We start from the raw sequence: 20,094 nt of genomic DNA, 5'->3' as shown, positions 1-20,094 counted from the left end.
TTCCCCTTGCAGATGAGCTGACTGATGAAGGGTTATTTTGGGTTATCTGCTTATCCTGTTGATTAATAACATCTGTTCCACAGCTGACAACATGGGGAACTGTACATCCATACCAGGGAGTGAAAATGGGCAGCGCTGTTTAACTCCTTTGGGATATATGGCATAGGACGGCGCTCTCACCCAGTGTCCTGCCTCTCCTGCATTGTCCCTGTTGCTTGCCTTGACAGGAATGCCTGTCCAGAAAGGGCTTATTTTCCACCGCTTTGCGCAGTAAGCGGCGACCAAGGGGCCAGACCCGGACCCAGCGGACCAGATCTGGCGGCTCCGCATGGGGTAGGAGGACCAGGAGCAGCCTGAGCTGGAGCGAGGAGCAGCCCTCGTGGCGGGGGGAGCAATTCCAGGCGTTGTTCACCTCGTCCTGCGGGCAGCGCACCTGGAGGGCGGCACAAGCCCCTCTCAGCCTGTCCCAGGCGCACGGCAGCATCGGGCAGCCCCGGGCGCTGGGGCACGGCAGCTGGGGCGGGCAGGCTGCCGCATGCCTCCCTTTCCCCGGCAGCTGGGGGCGGGCAGGCTCCTTCCTGGCTCCCTCCCGGCTCCATGCTACGGCTGTCCCCGCCCGGGGAGGACTACAGCGCCCGTCGGTCCCTGCGCGCCGCCCACACACCCCCGCCTCTCGCCGCTATCGCTGCCTTCTGCCAGCCGGGAGCCGGACTCGGTTCGCCCGAGAGGGGCTGCGCTCGCAGGGCAGGGCAGGACAGGGCAGGGGGTGCTGCGGGCGGTGGCCGCGCTCGGGGGCGGCGGCGGGGTGGAGCTGGGCGGCCCCGGCCCCGTCCCGTGCAGGGGAGCGGCTCCTCGCAGCCTGGCTGCCTCGTCCGGACCGCTCCTGTCGCCGCGGCTCATGAGGTGAAGATGGTGATCCGCGTCTTCGTCGCCTCCTCCTCGGGCTCGGTGGCGGTGAGTGGGGGCGAGCGGCGGGGAGCAGGGAGGGGAGCGCGGCCGCCGCGGGCAGGGCTCAGCCTGCGGGGCCGGGACTGCGCGGGGCTGGCAGCCCGTCCTCCCGCGCTGCCCAGCCTGCCCTCGGCTCCGAGCCTTGTCCCCGCACGCCGGCACGGACCCGAGGCCGTCCGTGGGCTGCCCTGGGACGCGGGGCTGAATTTGCCGCGGTTGCGTGTGCGATGGGGGCGGGAAAGACAACTCTCCTCCGCAGGGCTGCCGAAGCTTAACTAGTTCTTCAATTGCCTTTGGCAAACCAGGCACCCCGAAACCTTTGTAGGGGACAAATCTCGGGTGTGTTTAAAGGGTCTCAGAGGTCGTTAAGTGGGGTTAAACTTTCGCTGTTGGGAGGCGATCAGCGCCGCTGTGCGGGGGAGACCAACCCGAGCGGAGCGGAGCCCGGGCAGGTGCGGTGCCTCGGTGCTTGCCACCCACGGCAGGGTGGACAGATAAATATAAGGAGAGCCTAGGGATAGGCTTCAGGCCAACAGCACCTCTCTGCATTAAGAAATACTCTGGAGTAGGTACAGCTTTTCTCAGACTCGCTTTTGAAGGGTATCACTGCATTCTCTGTTTAATTGAAGCTTGTACATCATTCTCTTGTTAAATTAATTATGCGTGTGACCTATGAATTTCCATATTTTCATATAAAGTGACAGCTTTTTGTTAAGGAAATCTGGGCAAACGTCCTACTGAATTTGTTCTTTAAAAAGAAACATCAAAGGGATTTAGATACAATTGATATTCTTTATGCTTCAGCAGTGAGGGCAGCAGCACTTTCTGTGTTGCAGAAGGACATAGCACATTCCTGTCTAAAGGTTTATTATGTATTCAGTTCCTTCAGCTTTTTACTGTATGGATCTAGTTTTCAGTTCAGTAACATGATGACAGGTATGTGTTCTGATATGTTTTGGCATGAAGTGTTCAAAATGCTTAGTGGCTGCATTACAGCTAATAAAAACTAATTATCCATTTCAGTGGCCAACTGAGTAAATACAGCATCTTCAGAACTCTGTAATCCATGTCCATTAAGCATGCATAAGAGAAACATCATCTTCCCTGCATGGGCAGTTGGTTCACGCTGAGGTAGTGTAGCACTGCTGGTTTTAGTTTCTTTTTCATGTCCCATGGGCTGAACAATATACATACTTTTGTATTTTGTTTTTGTTGGAGGGGTAGAAAAGGGCCACATAGTTCACTCACCCCCATCTCCAGTCTGCAAGGAGGTTACTGGTAGGAGTTTTTGATCCTGCTCTCTCCTTACCCTGTCTGCCTGCAAAGTACTTATGCAGTTAGCAGAGCTATGTAATCCTCATAACTATCTCTTAATCCAGCAAACCAAATCTGAGTTTGACAAGCAGTTTAAATTGCACGTCAGTTGTCTTGCTGGGTTTTTTTCTGGGTTGGACAACAAGAAGATGACAGGATATGGGTAACAGTTTGCATGCTGGTGATAGTAACTTTCTTCATCTAGTCAGCAGTACATCTGAGTGCAGCCTAACTTCAGCAGAACAGATGATTCAGTGATTGAAGGTACTGTTATAAAGGGCCAACGCTGTGACATCTCTTTCCTGTCATTTTTTTTTCATCTGTGTTATCACAGCATTTAAGAACTTTAATTATGGGCTAGGTTCCTGCTGTTCTTAGTGTTGCATCATCGAGACTTTTCTTTTTTTCTGTAGGCTTTGCAGGGGGTGTTCTTAGATCCAGGCTAAGTATGGAGAAAAATGATGAAGAAAACACTATTATTAACTAGTTATGTGGGAATCTGCATCTGGAGAAGAGGGTGGTTGCTGTATTTCATGTCTGTAAACAGTTTTAAGGGAAGATTTAAACTTACTATCATCCTTCTAGAACTAAACATCAGTAAAAGGAAAGAAAAAGTGTTCGAGTCATATGATTGTCATCTTCTCCAGCCTTCAACACTACATCAGCTATTTTTTGGGATCCCATGCAATTCACAAGACAGAGTTATTTCCCCATTGACAAAAAGGAGTACCCTATATGGATCCTACTCTGTCTTCTGCTAAAAATGGTTTCAGAATACATGATTTAATTTCTACGTGCAAGTCAACCTGAGTCAAATTGTAGGCTAGCTGCTTGTAAGAGTAGATGTTTCTCAGATTAGTATCTGACCTGCTGTAATTGACCAGAAACTTCTATACATAGTACTGACTGACAAAAAAAAGCAGTGTCATTGTGACATAATTATTTTTCCAATCTCTCTAGACATACTTTGTTAAATTACTCTTCATTTTAGAATGGAAAGTTCACGTAGTCTCTAGAGTAAGATTTTGTTTTGGCAAATATAATGAGCTGAACTCTTTGTGTTTGACTCCTTTTGAAATCTTCAGAATACCCAGGTCAAATGATAGTCATTTGGCTGAAACATTCCTGAGAAATACACTGATTGTATACTCAGAAAAGGCTTTAGTTTGCATAAATATAACTTTGTCTGGAACCTACTAGAGTATTTATTGACCTCGATACTTGGTGTAATTTGCTTTGTACTAAAGAAGATAAAAATATGTAATTGTCACACATAATTCTACGAGTCCAGTGCATAAAATATTTCGAAGGTCATTCCAAAGAATGAGAAATGGAAGTAATTGAAGCGAATGAGAAGAAGGCAAGAATAATGTGAATTTCCCCTTCATTTGGTTTTGGAGTTCTCCCTGCAGCATCTTCCACACGTCTGAAAGTTCATAGACCCCTGAGAGGTTAATTGTTGTAACTGCTTTTTGTTTGTTTAATAAAACTTGTGACTATAAATGCTTCATGAGCTTAAAATAACTCACAGATCCAAAATGTAGTTGTTGCTTGAGTGGAAACATCGATCTTCAGTGTTTAGGGAAGCTGGACAGTGAGTTTAACCTGTAGGGACGCTGTAGAGAAGTTTCTGAGACCTTCTTGTGGGAAGGGAGGGGGGAGGCATTGTGTGTGCGGGTACATTTCTAAATCACCTCGTGTTGTGTTAAGCATGCATTAGGCAGATTCAATTGAATCGCAATGCGAAGCCTCTGAATAGGCAGACAGGCGTGTTTCTACAAGCCTTACTGTCTCCTGCTCTTTCTGACCTGAATTTCTACTTGTGTTGGTAAGCTGTGTCTCGAATTCCAAGCACTTCTTTGTAGGGCTGGGGAGGCAGGCTTTGCTACTCCTCCCTGATAAGGACAATCAATGTTCTTTTGTGCCGAAGAGAAATGTTACTTTAAAAGTAGCCTTTACTTTTCTCCCTCAGCAGTGCTTCATTATGTTCAGGAAATAGTTTATGCCCATGTTTTTCACCAAATCATTCCAAGGTGACTGTAATTTTATCTGTTTCGCTTTCTCCAGTCTATCAATAAAAATTTACACTTGTGCTACTGTACTACGTACGGACTCGTAGTTAAATGGTTTTCACTGTTTTAGAGCAGCTTTACCTTTGTCAGGAAGCTGGTAGTATGAGCTAAGTAACTTTAAGTTTGGAATTCCTACAGTTACTATCTAGAAAAGCCAAACCAGAGAAGACTTCAGTCTTGGAGTTAGAGGGCTGAAGATCAGGTAAGAGGAATATCATAGAAAAGCTGTTAAATAATGGAGAACCTTCAAACAACTGCCTCACTTGTACTTTCTCTCTTATGGAATTAATTTATTGAAGCTTCATCTCTTGAGCTGAACAGATAATATCGAGGAATTAGTGAAATAATGGCACAGCATGTACAATCTGCTCTGACTAGTGAGATACGTGAAACACTTTCCCATTGTAATTTTTGTATGTTCACAAGATGAGAAAAACAGGTCACTGAAATGAATTCCTTTTAGTTTGCAAAGATAAGTGCTGCTCAGGCACATTCTTCAGGAGAACATGTTTGGGAGGACAGGAGAGTTTGGGGAGGAACAGTAACAACCTGAAAAGAACAGACTTTTTTAAATGACCAAAACTTGGACTTTGACTCTTGCAACTGAAGAGGATTATGGATTTTTCACTAGGAAGCTTGATAAGATAGGTGCAGTTATAGTTAAATTGTTTCTATAGCAAATATTGGTTTTATGAGACTAAAGCTCTCCTTTTGATTAAGCGTATTATGGAGGTCAAATGAGTTGGATTTTTTGTTTCCTGGAATGACTTTAAATCACATTATAAAACATTGGAATGTCAGAATAATTGTAGTCATGTTTGTTTGGTTCACGTGTTGTTGGGTAATCCAATGGAGACAAATACAGTGCTAGCATTCTTAAGCCTAAGCTGGTTTCTGATGGATGATGAATTTCAACTCCACCCTTGTTTGTAAAAAGTCATTGTAACCCCACCTTTCTTATAGCACTTCGCAGAAAGATTGTGCTTCTTGTTGGAGTTGTGGAATAAGTTAACTTAGAATATGTCGCTTCTAGAATATCCACCATCTTAACTTTTTTTGTTGGTTTGTTTGCCTCTCTGCACCCCAAAAACACAACAGTCAAAACTGAAAGTGATTTGGTTAAGTGATACAAGTGCCTTTTGAGAAAACAATATTAGTTATGGTGGTCATTTGGAGGGATTGACAACTTGCTGCATATGATTTATGAAAGTTCAACGGAAGAAAATAATAAGCTTTGTAAATGATAAATATTATGATTTTCTAATACTTGAATTTTGTAAAATAAGATCAGAGCAGCAGGTAAGTTAGCTTTTCAGAAATGAGACAATAATCTTTACAGCTGGAAGTGATCCTGCAGTATTTATATTGGAAGTTGCAGTATTTTGAGTGCTAAACCACAGTATTGTCTACATCTGTCAGCATGCTGAGGATATACCTGTTGGATTGGATCTTCAAAGACTGAATCCCAGGTTCATGAATCCCACATGAACATCATACTGTGTCACTTCACCTGTTCAAGGTGGTGGTGCTTTCAGCTGTGCATCTACAGGGCACTGGATACTGGAAGAAAAAAGCTGGATCCTTGCTCAGTCACTGGAGACGTTATGTGTATCCACATCTTGGACATTAGCAATTATATTTGGTGCATAGGAGACATCTGGGGACTTTCTGGATCTAGTCCCTTTGATGAACAAAATTAGTTCCTTCATTCTTCCTCAAATTTCTTATTATCAGGTCAGGTGACTCACATTCATCTTTGCTGGCTTCTGTCAGTCCTATTTTGCAGGGTTGTGGCATAGAGAGCCTGAGAGCTTCACTCATGACCGTGAATTCTGTGAGGCAGGCGGGTCAATGTCGAAGGCTTCAGCTGGTCTTCACCTTAAGGACTCACTGTCTGTGCATGTAGGTTTCAGGTCTGTATTCTAAATAAGTGTAAACTCTAGTTCCATTCTCCTGCATTGTGATGGAGAGAACTGTGAGCCTGTGAACAGCAGTTCAGATTGCTTAAGGAATGTGTTCAGGAGGGAGCTGAGGGTGAACTCTAGTCACAAGGATGCAGGTTGAATTTGTGTATGGTATTTAGTACCTAACTGTTGCACCATTCTTGTATGCTCTAGTGCTTTCCAAATATTTACATTTCTTCTTGGCAGATAGATCATGTCAGAAATAATGCTACTTTAAAGAACATGCCTCGGACTACACAGTGTTACGTGCAGAAGGTTGGTTACCAACCTTTGATTGCAATTAGCTGTAATAAAACTTCAAAGGAGCTATTGTTCTGGCTGAGGTTATGAAGACTTTTCCCCTTTGTTTTTCTATAGAGTAGAGCAGTATCAACGTGCAAGTTCCCAAATGGACATACTTCACTGTTGGTGACCTGTTCTCCTTAATCTTCCACCCATATTGTTAAAGTCTAGAAATTTTTTCCTAACTCTGGTCATAGTGCCAGGGATTGCTGGATATTGCATATAACTGAATTTGATTATAATAAATGGAAAAGAACATTGAAGTGAAAGCTAACTTGCATGCAATTTATTAGTACAAATTACTTAGGGGTGTTCAGAAATTGGGAGTTGTGGAAAAATAGCATTTAAGGAAGTTCTTCATTGTATAAAATCAGTATCACTTTTGTGTTTATCCATCTGAGTGCAACTTGGAGATAGAGTAGTTGCTATTAACGAGATGCACTCTGGGTTACCAGCTCAGTGACAATTCTCTCAGGGCAAAAGCTTCCCCACCTGCAGCGTCAAGTGTTGGCCCCCTCAGGGAGTCTGTCCAAAAGGAAATGCTGCAATCTTTGTTTTCCTTACAGTGTGGAAACTTGCTAAGAAGAGGAATGAACACAGAAATGCACTACTCAATGGAATCTATTCCTAGTTGAAATCTACTGTATCCAAAAAAGCATGACTGTGTTCAAGTATGTCAATGTTTTTTAATAGCTTAATTTTTTTAATAAGTTTTACAGAAGATAGTTAACGTTTCAGAAGTCCCCTGAGTTGGCAAATTTTCTTCCTTGGCAAGGTAAGGGGAAATGTAGGGGCAGTGGTGGTGCTTTGTACCTGTGACTGTCAATGAAATTCATCTGCAGATAGCTGCCGAATCTCAGAAGAGCTTCTGAATTCCTCAGTAGCCAAGATACTGTTTCCATAATCTTCTCTTCTGGGGTTGGTGTGTTGTTTAGTTGGCACCCATTGGATGGGCAGATGGATTCAATTCAGAGACCTAAGTCACTGTTGCCTGTAATTTCTGAAAACATCACATTTCAGTGTCTCATGTAGATGAGCAAAGGGTGACCTGATCTTTTGAGGAATGACTCAAAGTTGTTGGTGACCAGGCAGAAGCAGTGACTGAGATACAAACGTTGTACAGGCAATTCATTTGACATAGTTTGCCTTATTGCAAGAGAACACAGACAGGAAACTTCCTTCCTTGTCCTATATGGGCTGTGGACCTCCATCTGTGAAGTATTTCAGGGTGAAATCTTTTAATTCTTCAGTTCAGAGCTGTAGGAGGCCTTCCATTCAGGTGTGCCACTTTACTGTAAGATATTTATCACCATTTTGAAGGGGCTGACTCTAAAGCATGTGGGTCCTTTTGTGGTCATAAGAGCTACAGTGATGAGGAACCTACTCAAAACAAGTTATTTCTATCTCATTAGTGGGGAAGGGAAAATCAATTTGATTTACATCAGTAAACAAGCTTACTTTGTCTAGATTTAATATTGTACTTCACTGTAATTGAATTTGGTACAAAGAAAAGGGGGTAACTCTCTTGCTGGCTGATTTCTGAAGAGAAGTTCTATGGGGATGCAGGTTGTTCAGGGGGTCAAGTGAATCATCAGTGACAGTATGCCCTTCTGTTGGTGCCCATCTGCCTTGGGTAGGACAGACCTTGTCTTCATAGTTAAGAGTTCCAGGATTTGTTATTGCTGTTGTTCTGTCCCTGGATAACTAATCCGCATCGTTCCTACTAAGACAAATTGGGAAAACACAAGTTGTTTGTCATTTTACTGCAAGGGATAAACTTACAGAAGTTAATGCCTGGGAGTGATATTTGCATATGCATCAACTTGCATTTTGTTTGAATATGCATATGTAGATATGTACTTTTGCATGCACACATATATAGACAGATACAAATATCCATATATATATGTGGATATATATATGTATACATATATCTTCAAGTATGTATGTATACATACTTGAACCTTTGAATCACTGATAGATGCTAATTATCCCTCAGTAAAAATAAACCACTGATTTTAGCATTCTCAGAAGAGAAATAAAGTCCTGGTGCCTTTAGGATGCTCAAGAAATTTTGGCACCTGTTGGGGTCATGTCAAAAATGTCTGCTCCTTTATTGCAGCTGTGGATGTCTATCTTCAGTGTAAGCTAGAGTGCTGAAATCCTGGTGCTTGCTCACCTATCTCTATTATTCTATGTTATGCCAAGTGTCTGGCCTGGACTTAAAAGCTTTATTTATGTACCTTACTTCAGCTAATGAGTTGTTTTGCAGAATATCAGAATAGTTATACCAATGTAAGATACCCGCCAATGTGATTGTGCTGGCTAATGGGGACATACAGTGGAATAAAATAGTTCCCTTCCTACCTAGGAAAAAGGTAACATCGGTGTAAACAGTGCTACAAAGATTTTTATCTGACAGCTCTGACAGGGACGGCAGAGGTATTTGAAGACCTTAGTGCTGATAACTTCAAAGTTGCTCTTCTGCCTGTTTCAGAGCTCCAGGACTGAACACGTGGCTGTATTCTGGCCTCCTCCATTGCAGCTGTGAGCATTTGCCTTTGTGGGTGCTCAGGTGGGTGGGTGATACACTGGCTCACGGAAACAAGTGTCTGCAGCACCAGGCCATGTCTAGTTGTGCCACTGTCGCAGGGGCAATGATAACTTATGGCAAGCTTCTGCTTGTGGCAAAGCCCTGAACAGGCACACTTGCTGGCTTTCTGAATGTTCCATTTCATGGGATTGTTCTGTTGCAAACTCTGCCAGCAGGGTTACCCTCAGAACTGTTTGTGAGAAGAGCCTGAAACCATGAACTTGTACTTCATATTAAATGCAAATCAAAACATGATTGGGTATGTTCCATTCACACATGCTAATGTGCTTTTGCATTGGCTTTTGGATTTTTATGCTGTTACAAAAGGGTAGAATATTGTTTACCTTCATATGTTGGGAGATACAGCTTTTGAGATTCTTTCCACCAGTCTGTGTAGCACAGATCCTCTGAATTCACTGGATAGGTCCCTCTTGAAGCAAGAGAAAGTGACTCATAAAAAATTAATCAGAATTAACAGTGGAAATTCTATTAAAGCTTTCACAAGTTTGTTTTGTTTCCTGGCATTTTCATATGCTGCAGAGGATGATATTGGGTATTATCAGTGCTATTAAAACCTTTATGAGTGATTATTTGGAACAATTTAATAGTAACATTACGAATCAATTAAAGACTGGTTTCTTAATCTGTGTTCTTCAGAGAAAATCAAATGATTTTTTGTGTGCCTTCATTTGAAAGGAGGCTTCCTTTGATCTGATGAATAATAGAGCATCAGCAACTGAAACCTGTCATTAAATTGCTGCAGGGTTAGTGAAATTATCATCCCTGTCCAATCTAAAGAAATGCAATTCAAGTATGCATTAAACCTTTGATCTGGATCTGCATCTCCTAAGGTCAGATAGTCTTTCTGAAACATCTCTAATTGAGTGATCTGATAGGTTTATGTAGAAACAGAGACAGGAGTGGCATTTGAAGGATGTAGATAGCATCACATTCTTCAGTAGGAACCAGCTAGGAAGCTAAAATTAGTTAGAAAAGAGATACAAAACTAGTCTTTGATCAAAGAAGACAGCTGCTATGAAGGCCCTGATGTGCGAGCAGTCCCTTCCTGCTCAGTCAGATTGGCTTGCCTGCAGAAAGGTCTGTTTTCTAGTAAAGGTTCCCAGTGTGGGGCCCCAGGGAAGTCTGAAATTCAGTGTGTTTATGCAGCATGGTATTCAGCAATACCTTTGGCTATGTGGAGGTGACTCCTGTTGACCTTACAGGAGATGTGTCTGCAGTTTATGGGATAATAATCAGATGGCTGCTGTGTTTGGGATGCACCTTGTCACTAAGAAATGAGTCTGTAGAAGTATAATAGAAAAGAGAATTTACAGATACAGAGCTGCAAAACCACACAAGCTACACAGATATAGTTGCATTTGTTGAAAGAGAACAAATGTTGTCATTTATTAATAAGGTTAGAAACCTTGTTCTGCTCAGTTGAGTCAAAGAGAATTTCATTACTGATCTGAATAATAGCAGGGGCAGTCAGCCCTGGTTTAGAAAATCCATCCACCTAGCCTTACAAAAACATGAGAAAATGTTGCAGTAACATAGTCCAATTTTATCTGAAATATGACATTTGTCTTGAGCCACAAGTGTATTTTTCTGTTGCAGTTTCATATAGTGCTGAGAAAACCTGTAAATATCTGTAAAAACTTAGCATAATGAATTCTGGAAAACTTGCACTGCTGTTATTTTAAAGTGCATTGTCAGGGGTGTGTAGATCTGTAGTTGGCAGAATGACACATCTGTGCTGTGTGGATAGTAACTGTTAGTGGAAAACAGTGAAAGCATTGACGACTTTATTTCACAAACTCATGTTTGAAACTCTGGGGGCATGTTGGAATCACAGTGTCTCTGCTCCTTTAAGCTGAGAAAACAAGCAAACGCAAGCACTGTCCTTCTTAAGGAAAGTCTAGATGCTTTTTCTAAGTGGTCAAGGGAACTTATTCCCCCAAATTCATGGAGGAGGATTAGTACCTGGATGGGAATAATATGGTTGTGACCTTGTGTTTATGTAGGAACAGGATTCTGCATTAAACCCAGCATGCCACTGCTGGGCTAGATAGTACTGCAGTCCTCAAGCTTGCCTTAAACCCTCTGCCTTGCTGTCAGGGGACTGCTGCATGTGGCATCTTATGAATCCACCTCCTGCATCCACTGGCTCTTGTTTTGGAAGTAGCTGGAGCTGCAGCTGTTTGTACCTGGGTGCTGGGCTATGGGCCCTGACTGACAGAATATAGAGGGTGCATATCATCATGGATAGGGCAGGAGATGGCCAGAAGAACTTGTATCTTGAGCTGACAGAACTAAGACCCCGCCCAGATGAAACAAGGCTAGTTGCTTGTTAAGTCTCCTGGACTGTTGGGTGTTTTTATCCATTCTGATAGGTAAATACTCCTATGCCACAGGGTTTTGCTGCTTAAAGCTAATGAGAAGGAAGAAACATGACCTACTTTTCTTACTGCTGAAAATTTTCTTTTAGATCTCATTTGCAATAAATACAGAAAATACGGCTGGGAATGCTTTATTCATTGTGGCTAAACAATGTGACTGATAAATACAGAGAACTAGTTCAAACACTTTCTGTGTTCTGCTGACTCACTTCACCACAAAAAAAAAGTCAATTTCGTGTTTTCATCTTAAAAGTTCCGGTGGTAAACATGTTACGTAATAGGAAATGTGTGTGAATCTCTTGTTAGAGGGATTTTTTTTGTTTTTAAACTTCTATTTTCTTCACAGAATTTAGAGTAGAATAGAATATTTTAGTTGGAAGTAGCCTACAATGATCATCTAATCCTACTGCTTGACCATATAACTCACCAGAAGTTAATTAAAGCATGTTATTGATATCATTGTCTAAATGTGTCTTAAACAATGTCTAGCTAGGAAGCCTGTTCCAGTGTTTGATTACCTGTGTAGAAAGGCATCCTTAAGACAAGTTTGAACCTCCCCTGACAAAGATATTACACATCCTATCACTGGATACTAGGGAGAAGAGATCAACACCTCCCATTCCACTTCCCCTCCTTAGCAAACTGTAGGGAGTCATGAAGTCACCCCTCAGCCTCCCTTTCTCTACACTAGACAAGCCCAGCGCCCTCAGGTGCTCCTTACAGGAGATTCCTTCCAGCTCCACCACCAGCTTTGTTGCCTTCCTCTGGATCCTTTCAAGGACCTTCACATTCTTCCTAAGCTGCAGGGCCCAGAACTGCTCAGGGTACTTGAGGTGAGGCAGCACCAAGGCTGAGTGCAGTGGGATAATCACCCTCTGGATCTGGTGGCGATGCTGTGCTTGGTGAACCCAAGGATTGTGTGTTGCCCTCTTGGCTGCCAGGGCACACTGCTGGATATCAGAGCATTTGCTTACTTTCCAAAACGTGCTTATAAGGCTGCTTTCTTTGGTGCTATTTCAGTAAATATTTAATGTTTTAGGAAAAATAAAGAAACAAAATGGATTAATCATGTTTTATTTCCCAAAATCATAATTCTCCCAAGCAAGCTGAAGCACACAACAAAGCAACATCTCTAAATCCCTGTAGATTTCTAGCCATAGCAGTTTTGTACTCCCATGTGCAAACTATTCCCCACTCTGCTTACTCTGCACAACTGTGAGACTAAAAGATCAACTTCCTGTTCGTCTATCCAGGACTGAATTTCCAGTAGTTTAGACTTAACAATTCTTATCGACCTTGCTGAACTGGAGCTTTGCTGAGGAGCAAAGGATACTCCTCAGAATCAAATAACTTGGAGAAATCAGAAGAAGTAAGCATGAATAAATGTAATATAGCATGGAGATCAGAGAACAACTTGCATTTAGTTAGTAGGTACTGAAAAGTGATTGAAATGATAACGATTTCAGTTATCATATTTGTGTGTATGTCTTATGAAAAGGAAGATATATGCTGCTTGTTGAAAGGGTTTCTTTCATGATGCAAAATACTTGCTATAAATATGCCACTTTAACAAAAGGGAGTAGTATGAGGAGGAATTAAATGTAGAATGCCAAGCAGGAGATTTAAATTATTCTCTGGCATCTTTAAAGGGTTTCTGCTGGAAAAATGCATGAAAATAATGGGGTTTTTTAACCACTCTTGAATTACTGAAACATATGGTAAATTGTAAACAAAAACATCTATCTATTGAAAGAAGTTAGCTGCCAGCTAAGATTTGATTTGTTAGCCTTTTGAAGCAATAGTCTAGCCCTGCAAGATGGTTCCATCAGGAAAAGTTCTTGGTAGCTGAGAGCATATTTTACAAATCCCTGAGACCTTCCAAGCTGATCAGTTTCTCCTGTCTGTTGTGCTAGCCACCAACTTCCTCAACTTTGTTTAAAAGGAAAAAAGGTCCTAACACATAATTCTAATAATTTTGACTTTTTGGCTCACTGTTGGCTGAGACATTTTTAAAATCAGATGAAGTTATGGGCAAGCTCTGGTAATCTGCCCTCTGTTTTAGTTAGAAGTGAAGAACTACTGAAGAACCAACACGCTTTCCCAGTGTCCTCACAAGAAAATACCTAGGACTAGGAAAGATCCTGTATCTCTAGCAAAAATAGTGTTTCAAGCATGCACTTTGTCAAATAAAAATGTTTTCAGGATAGTGTAATTCCACAGATTCTTCCTGTAGGTTATATTATAATCTAAACTGGCAACAGGCTTTGCAAGCTCCCCTACTAGAACAACCAGCTTTGCATCCTGACCTTTAATCTGGCAGTCACCTGCTGCTTGCCAGGCTGGGCAGGGAATCTTCTGGCTATGTTGCTCAGCCTGCATGGAGAGTCCTTTGGCTCTTAGTCTGTCTCACTAATTTGGAGCTGCCTGTACCCTCAGTGAGACTTCCAAGTTCTGGTTCAATTCTTGCTGTGCAGTCTACAAGTTTCACTTTGTTTAAGACATTTTTTATTTCCATAGCGACGCTGTATTTTTTAGTTTCACATTGATGCAGTAGAAAAAAAATTCACACCATTAATTGGAAGATCCAGGATCAATGGCATTCTTACTCTTTTGATGAGGAAGGAATGAGTCAAAATTTGGGGTTCATAGCATCTATTTTCCTACAGTCCATCAGAGACTCCTCTGTAAGTGGATTTTCAACACTGTAAGAACACATTGTTTCTACTGCAAGAGGAAAATTATAGAATCACTTACTTCATTTGTGAACATTGGTGACAAGTCTTGTTTCCCAAAATACACAAGAATTCAAAAGAAGTAGACTCATGGGTGACTTCAGAGGCTTTTTCAGGTGCAGACATCTCAAAGACACCCTGTGCGGCACTGTCTCTAGGTGATTTTTCTGTAGAACGTTGTCTTTTTCCTTTCTTGGTCTTCCTCCTTTTTCTGTTTCTTCCATTTTTGTCTCTCCTTTTCCCTTTGTGCTTATTGAAACCACACTTAGTAAACTCGTGAGAAAACTCCAATCATCTCTTGTTTTGGGCAGTGATAGGTGTATTTATACTCGCTAAAGAATCCTTTGTATTTCAAAATGTAACTCTGTTACTTGCACAGGGAGCAATGATTTCAGACAAACTGCCTTTAATAATAAACTTTTCCCCTTACCTCGTGATAGACATATGTGCACACAGAAATAGATTTGAATGCATTTATCAGAGTGCAGCATCTGGCTAGGAAAATATGAGGCTAGCAGGCATTGGGCATGGAGCAGTTTAACTGTCTTCGTAGCTTTATAGAAAATGTTTTCCTTTGCTGACTGCTTGTGATTAAGAATCTCTTAAAAACCAAACCTGTCTCAAATTTTAATTGCATTTCTAAAATACTGGATTCTTTTCAAAGTTACCATACAAACATTGCTGAGAGGCAAAGGTGTGCAGAGTCCTTGGCTAAGCAGTATCTCAGCAGCTCCCAGAGACCTGCAGACTGATTTTGCATAAAGCTGAACAGATTGCCCTCTCAGTTTAATAGTGTTTCATATTGTGTGTCCTTAATTATGTCTCTGTGTGCAAGCGGAAGGTTGCTGCTAGCAGGAGACCAGGACTGCATGTGGCCACTGTTCACACACTGTTCTGTTTCTCTTCAGGTTGGAAAGTTCTGTGGTTAATTTTTGGGATACTGAAACTTTTTTTTTTTTGAGGGTGAAGCATTCAGGTGCTTTTAGCTATTTGGAAGCCTGTTATGAGAAGACAAGTGTTTTCCTTCTGTCACATGCAGTGAGGTATTTGCTACGCTGGAGAGCCACTCACTTTACTTTCAGAAATAGTTATGCAATGCTGATTTTTGTTCATTTTTATTTTAAAATTTTCTTCTCTATTAACCTTCTTCTCTTCATCACAGCTTCTCATCCTTTTTTTGTATGTACATAGCTAAGTCTTATTTTCCTGTGCCAAGAACAATGAATTAATCATATGAACCTGTGTAAAGTTCTGTCTCAGTGCTTGACATTTCACTGCAATAAAAATTGCCAGGGGTCAGTTATGCTGTCTTTTCCTAAGTCAGGCAAAGAAAAGAGAAATTTGGCAGAAAATCTCTGTCAGTACTGATCTCAAATGTAACAGGACCATGAGGATTTGCATTCAAGCTTGTGAATGCATGGGATAGTTTTTTATTGCTTTTTTATGAGAGCAGAAACATAGTGGAAACATAAGAAGAGAATGTGTTAACACAGTTTGAAATTCTGTTCCTTTAATGTGTTTAGGGCTTATATCTGTTTGTTAGAGCATAGTATCTCCTTATTATCTGGGAGTATATGTTAAGCCAGAACTGGGTGAGAAGTGAAGATAAGTAATCCTGTGCAGTAGCTATATTACATCTGCATTTTACACTGCAACAGTCATTTTGCATATGTTTGCATGACTTGCAGAGGCTTACATATAATATTTTCAGTCGTGGGAGTGAGTTGAGCTTGTGTTTATGTAACACAAATGCTGCTTATGCAGTTCATATTTCAAATACCTGTAGCTGGTCATGCTTTAGCTACTGCTGAGCCATTTTCTTAGGATGCAAATTTGATGAGATTGTGGTGCTGACATTATTGATGCTCTTTGCCTTGTTCCCCTGGTGGTTCTTGCATTATGCTTACGTGAGGGAAGCTGCAGGAGCTACTTGGCAGGAGGGAGGAACATTGTGTCATCTCAGTGACAGCCAGCAGTGAGATCTGCTGAGTTGTATCATCAAACTGCGTCATAAAGGTGCCCCTGCCAGATGCAATACATTCAGTTTTTGGCTGAGTCAGTGGGTGGATAATGTGACTGATGCATTTCTGGAGTGAGGGCAGGTGTGTCGAAAGAGTAAAAAATTTAAAAAAAGGAAGAAAATTAGCAGGACCATCTCCATCTTTAGAGGCACAGGTGTGCCAGGCTGTGGAACAAGTATTTGAGGTGAACTTAGACACATATTCAGTTTTCTGTTTTTTAAATGTCAGGTTTCTAAAATGTGCTGGTGGTCTGACAAGCCAGCTTAGAAGATAACCTCATAAGGCTTTGTTCTCACTCACTATGTGTGGTTTGAATATTTTTTGGGATGGATTTTGTGTTAGAAAGGTGGCTGTTTGTTCTTGGGATCAGTCTGGAATGGTTGGACAGTTCAGGCTAGGCTTTCGGTTCCTTCAGTTCGAAGAGGATGAGATTGTAAAACAGTCAGTGCTGCACCTCTCAGTCACCAGCCAATGCATGGAGTGGTATTTGCTGTTATTCCCTCCACTTGCAGGCAGGAGGACAGAAACCCAGGGAGTGCCTTATCTCCAGAAAGTGAGGGTTAAGAGTCTACAGCAGAGGACCAACCTTCCACATCCACTTTGTGAGCACCAGACACTCAGCAACATTCTTCCTATTGACACTGTGAAAAAATTTGAAACTGAAAATGTTCGTGCTTTGCCCCATTTATATTAACTGGACCAATGATAAAAGGCAGAGAAGTTTCTTTAATCGTGGCACAGTTCCTATAAACATTGTGACTTGAGTCATCTTGCATATAGTAGAGTAGAAGTAATACTTGTTTGTCCTATCTGAGTTAGATAAATTCTGGACTACGGAGGTTTTTGCAAGGTACTGAGTATCTTGGTTAAAATAGTATAGAAATAGTACGAAATGCAGCTGACTTTTAGTAATGAAGAGACCACAGGCTATGCTCCTCTGGTTCAGCAGCTGTCAGTAAGGAAGCCTTTCTAGGACAGGAGAACTTCTGAAAACAGGTTCAGGAAGCACAGACAGACCAAAAAAGAAGGAAACTGTCACTTGTTGGAAGTGATGAGAAGCTTCCAGGGAACTTTGGATAGAGGATGTAATCTGATTTTTCTAAACTTCTGCTCCAACCTGGATATGATTTATAATGGTAACATCCTCATTTTCTCATTCTGCTACTAAAAGAGCAAGAAGATTTCTCTTGATACTGGAGATCACTGTTCAGCTTAGCTGGGAGATCTGATACTAGTTGTGTGGGAAACAGAAATCTTGGAACAGAGCAGTTTTTAGTTGGGGCAAAGATGTGGCAAGTGAGGTGGCTGAAGTGAGGTGAATTCTGGGCAGAAACAAGCAAATATTTCAAGTAAAGACAGTCAATTAGTTGTGGGAACAATTTGGAAAGACAGACCAGCTCTCTGTTATTTATTATCAGTTCAGAAGTGGAGCTTAGAGGGGAAAAGAAGTCTGAAGAAACACTTTACTCCTTAGAGGAATTAATTCAGGGATGCTGAAAGTCAGAACAGATAATCCCAGTGGTCCCACCTGGGCTGGCCTGAGTATGTCTTTGAAATATTTCTCCAAAGCAGTCTGAAAATGTATCCTCCTGTTATCTGTTGCAAAGCAGTATAAAGAAATGAAAACTAGGACAGAAAGACAGAATACTTTAGCTACAATAGACTTCCTTTATAAATCGGGTTACTGATTAAGTGATTAGCTCATTTTAGCAGTTTTATGTATCTCAATGGGCATCCTATTTTTACTACTTTTAAATCCTAATAAAGATACCAGCTCTGAATACAAGGATAAAATTGAGTTGTCTCTGGGGATTTTTTCCTGTCTTAGTTTTGTGAATAGAAATATATGAACAATAAAACCAAACCCAGATAAATGATATTCAGAAGAGAATTACCCTGCTAAAAATAGGGGATGCAAACGTTGGACTATAATAGCAGACCATTAACTCCGTCAAAGTTTTCTCACTGCATTTAAAGATAGATTAGGATCATATTACATAAAGATTTTCCTCTGAAACTTCACAGTGCATATATGTTTTGAAGGTGTATTTTACAGTGTCTATTTTTACCCAAAATATTTTGCTGCTGAAGCAGTCTGTCATGTAAGACTACAAACACTCTCCCGAAACAGTGTGTGAACAGCCACAAACCAAGTTCTTCTGAACGTGGTACCTCTGACAATGGGATTATTTTTTCCAGGTTCCTTTCAGTTGCATCAGACTTGAGAAACCTTGGAAGCAGCAAGATTCTTTACAGAGAGTATTGTCCACCTCCGTAGTTGTCGAATGAGAATGAATTTTTCTCCACTGGTCTCTTGACAGGCTAAGAAGGAAGTGAGGACTGACACTGCGCTTTGTGTTGCCTTTGCTCCGTGTTCCCTGTGGCCAAACTGGGAGCTTTTAGGGCGCTGGGTGAGCACAGATGAGAGCTGCAGGCAGGATTGTGAGGCTGACGCACTTCTGCGGCACAGATCCAGTTGTAGACAGAGACAAAGGTCCTGTGGTTTTCTTGGGGAATAGTCAGCTGGCTGCTGTTGTGACAGATGCTCTGAGCATCCATCTTAAACAACAAGGCGTAATTTAATAGGATTTTAAATACAACTAATGCACTTGTTTCGGTTTATAGGCCTGAATCGAATAAATTGGGGAGGAGAAAATGCTAGTTTTTTGGCTTGAAATTTTCAGGCTATTTTGTTTAGGTTTATGCAGCTGGTACATCCACAGCTGATAACTCATACAGATGTCATGTGGAGAATTGTAAGGCTTATGGCTAAAAAAACCCTAAAACCCCAATTTACTTCACTTCAACATCTTAATTGGTTTTATAAAAATAAAATGAGGCATTAGGAAATTTGTGCATGTGGGAGAATTCTAATGGTGTGAGCTGTAAAATAATAGGGATCTGACTAGATCTAAGTTGCTCAGTTTACAGGCTGCTGGGAGACAGCAGATGAAAATGGGTCCATGTGGGTACACCTCTACAGGTGCATGTCCTGGCCCTGAGAATGGAGTGCTCTGGTACTCTGGAACTGTTGGAAGAATGGTTGCTGGCACAGTCAGCTTTGGCCAAGGCTAACTTAGAGTCTCACAAGCAACCCGCGGTCATGATTTAGATGTTACAGCCTGCCAGGGATCATTCCCAGTGTGCAGTTTGCAAGCAGCAGCTTCGAGAGGCTGCAGGTGTAATAGCTTTGGCCAGAGGATGCCAATTGGCCTTGGGGCTAGAGGGCTGGCCCAGCCGCTCTGGAGTTTGCTCATTGCTCTGACCAGTGCAGGAAGGCATTTTGTGTGAGTTTTAGCAGCACTTGACTGTAAGGAAATGACCTCTCCCATAAATAATTCTAGACATCTCCTTTCTTTTAAACCAGATATTTAATAGTTGCATTAAGACTATCTCAATCTGTCTCTTTTGTGTTCTTTTGCAGCTTCTTTTTTTTGTTGAAAGGCAGAGGAAAATGTTTTTGTCTTTCACTTCTACACTTTGAATTTTTAGGGACGTAGTAAAAGGCGTGTTGCTTTTGGTACCACCAGTGATGATGATGCAGTAATCTTGCTGTTGTTGATAATGCATTACTTGCATGCAAGTTTAGGAGCTGCCTTCTCTATGGAAAAACGATTCTTTCACATATGCCTAAAAAACTGAACCAGTGTGTGCAAATAAAGGAAAAAGAATAAGACACCGTGACACAAATTTACTGTGCAGGCCACTTCTTAAGAAAGACTGTAATTGTTTCAAAGCTTTGTATTTGTAGTTTCTTGGGATGGCTGCC

The 20,094-nt window shown here is 41.6% G+C and overlaps 1 protein-coding gene across 1 annotated transcript in view; it reads left to right on the top strand.

The window, feature by feature from the left end:
• The first annotated feature begins 597 nt into the window (after window positions 1–597).
• SH3BGRL2 (SH3 domain binding glutamate rich protein like 2) overlaps window positions 598–20,094 on the top strand; it is a 36,482-nt gene continuing 16,985 nt past the window's right edge. The window contains exon 1 of the mRNA XM_066180311.1: window positions 598–954. Coding sequence (XP_066036408.1) covers window positions 598–954 — 357 coding nt within the window. The remainder of the gene's footprint in view (window positions 955–20,094) is intronic.

Source organism: Chamaea fasciata, unplaced genomic scaffold (genome assembly GCF_029207755.1).
Source record: "Chamaea fasciata isolate MVZ Bird 193981 ecotype frontalis unplaced genomic scaffold, bChaFas1.0.hap1 SCAF_3, whole genome shotgun sequence".
NCBI lineage: Eukaryota > Metazoa > Chordata > Aves > Passeriformes > Sylviidae > Chamaea > Chamaea fasciata.
This window is presented reverse-complemented; position numbering and strand designations above follow the sequence as displayed.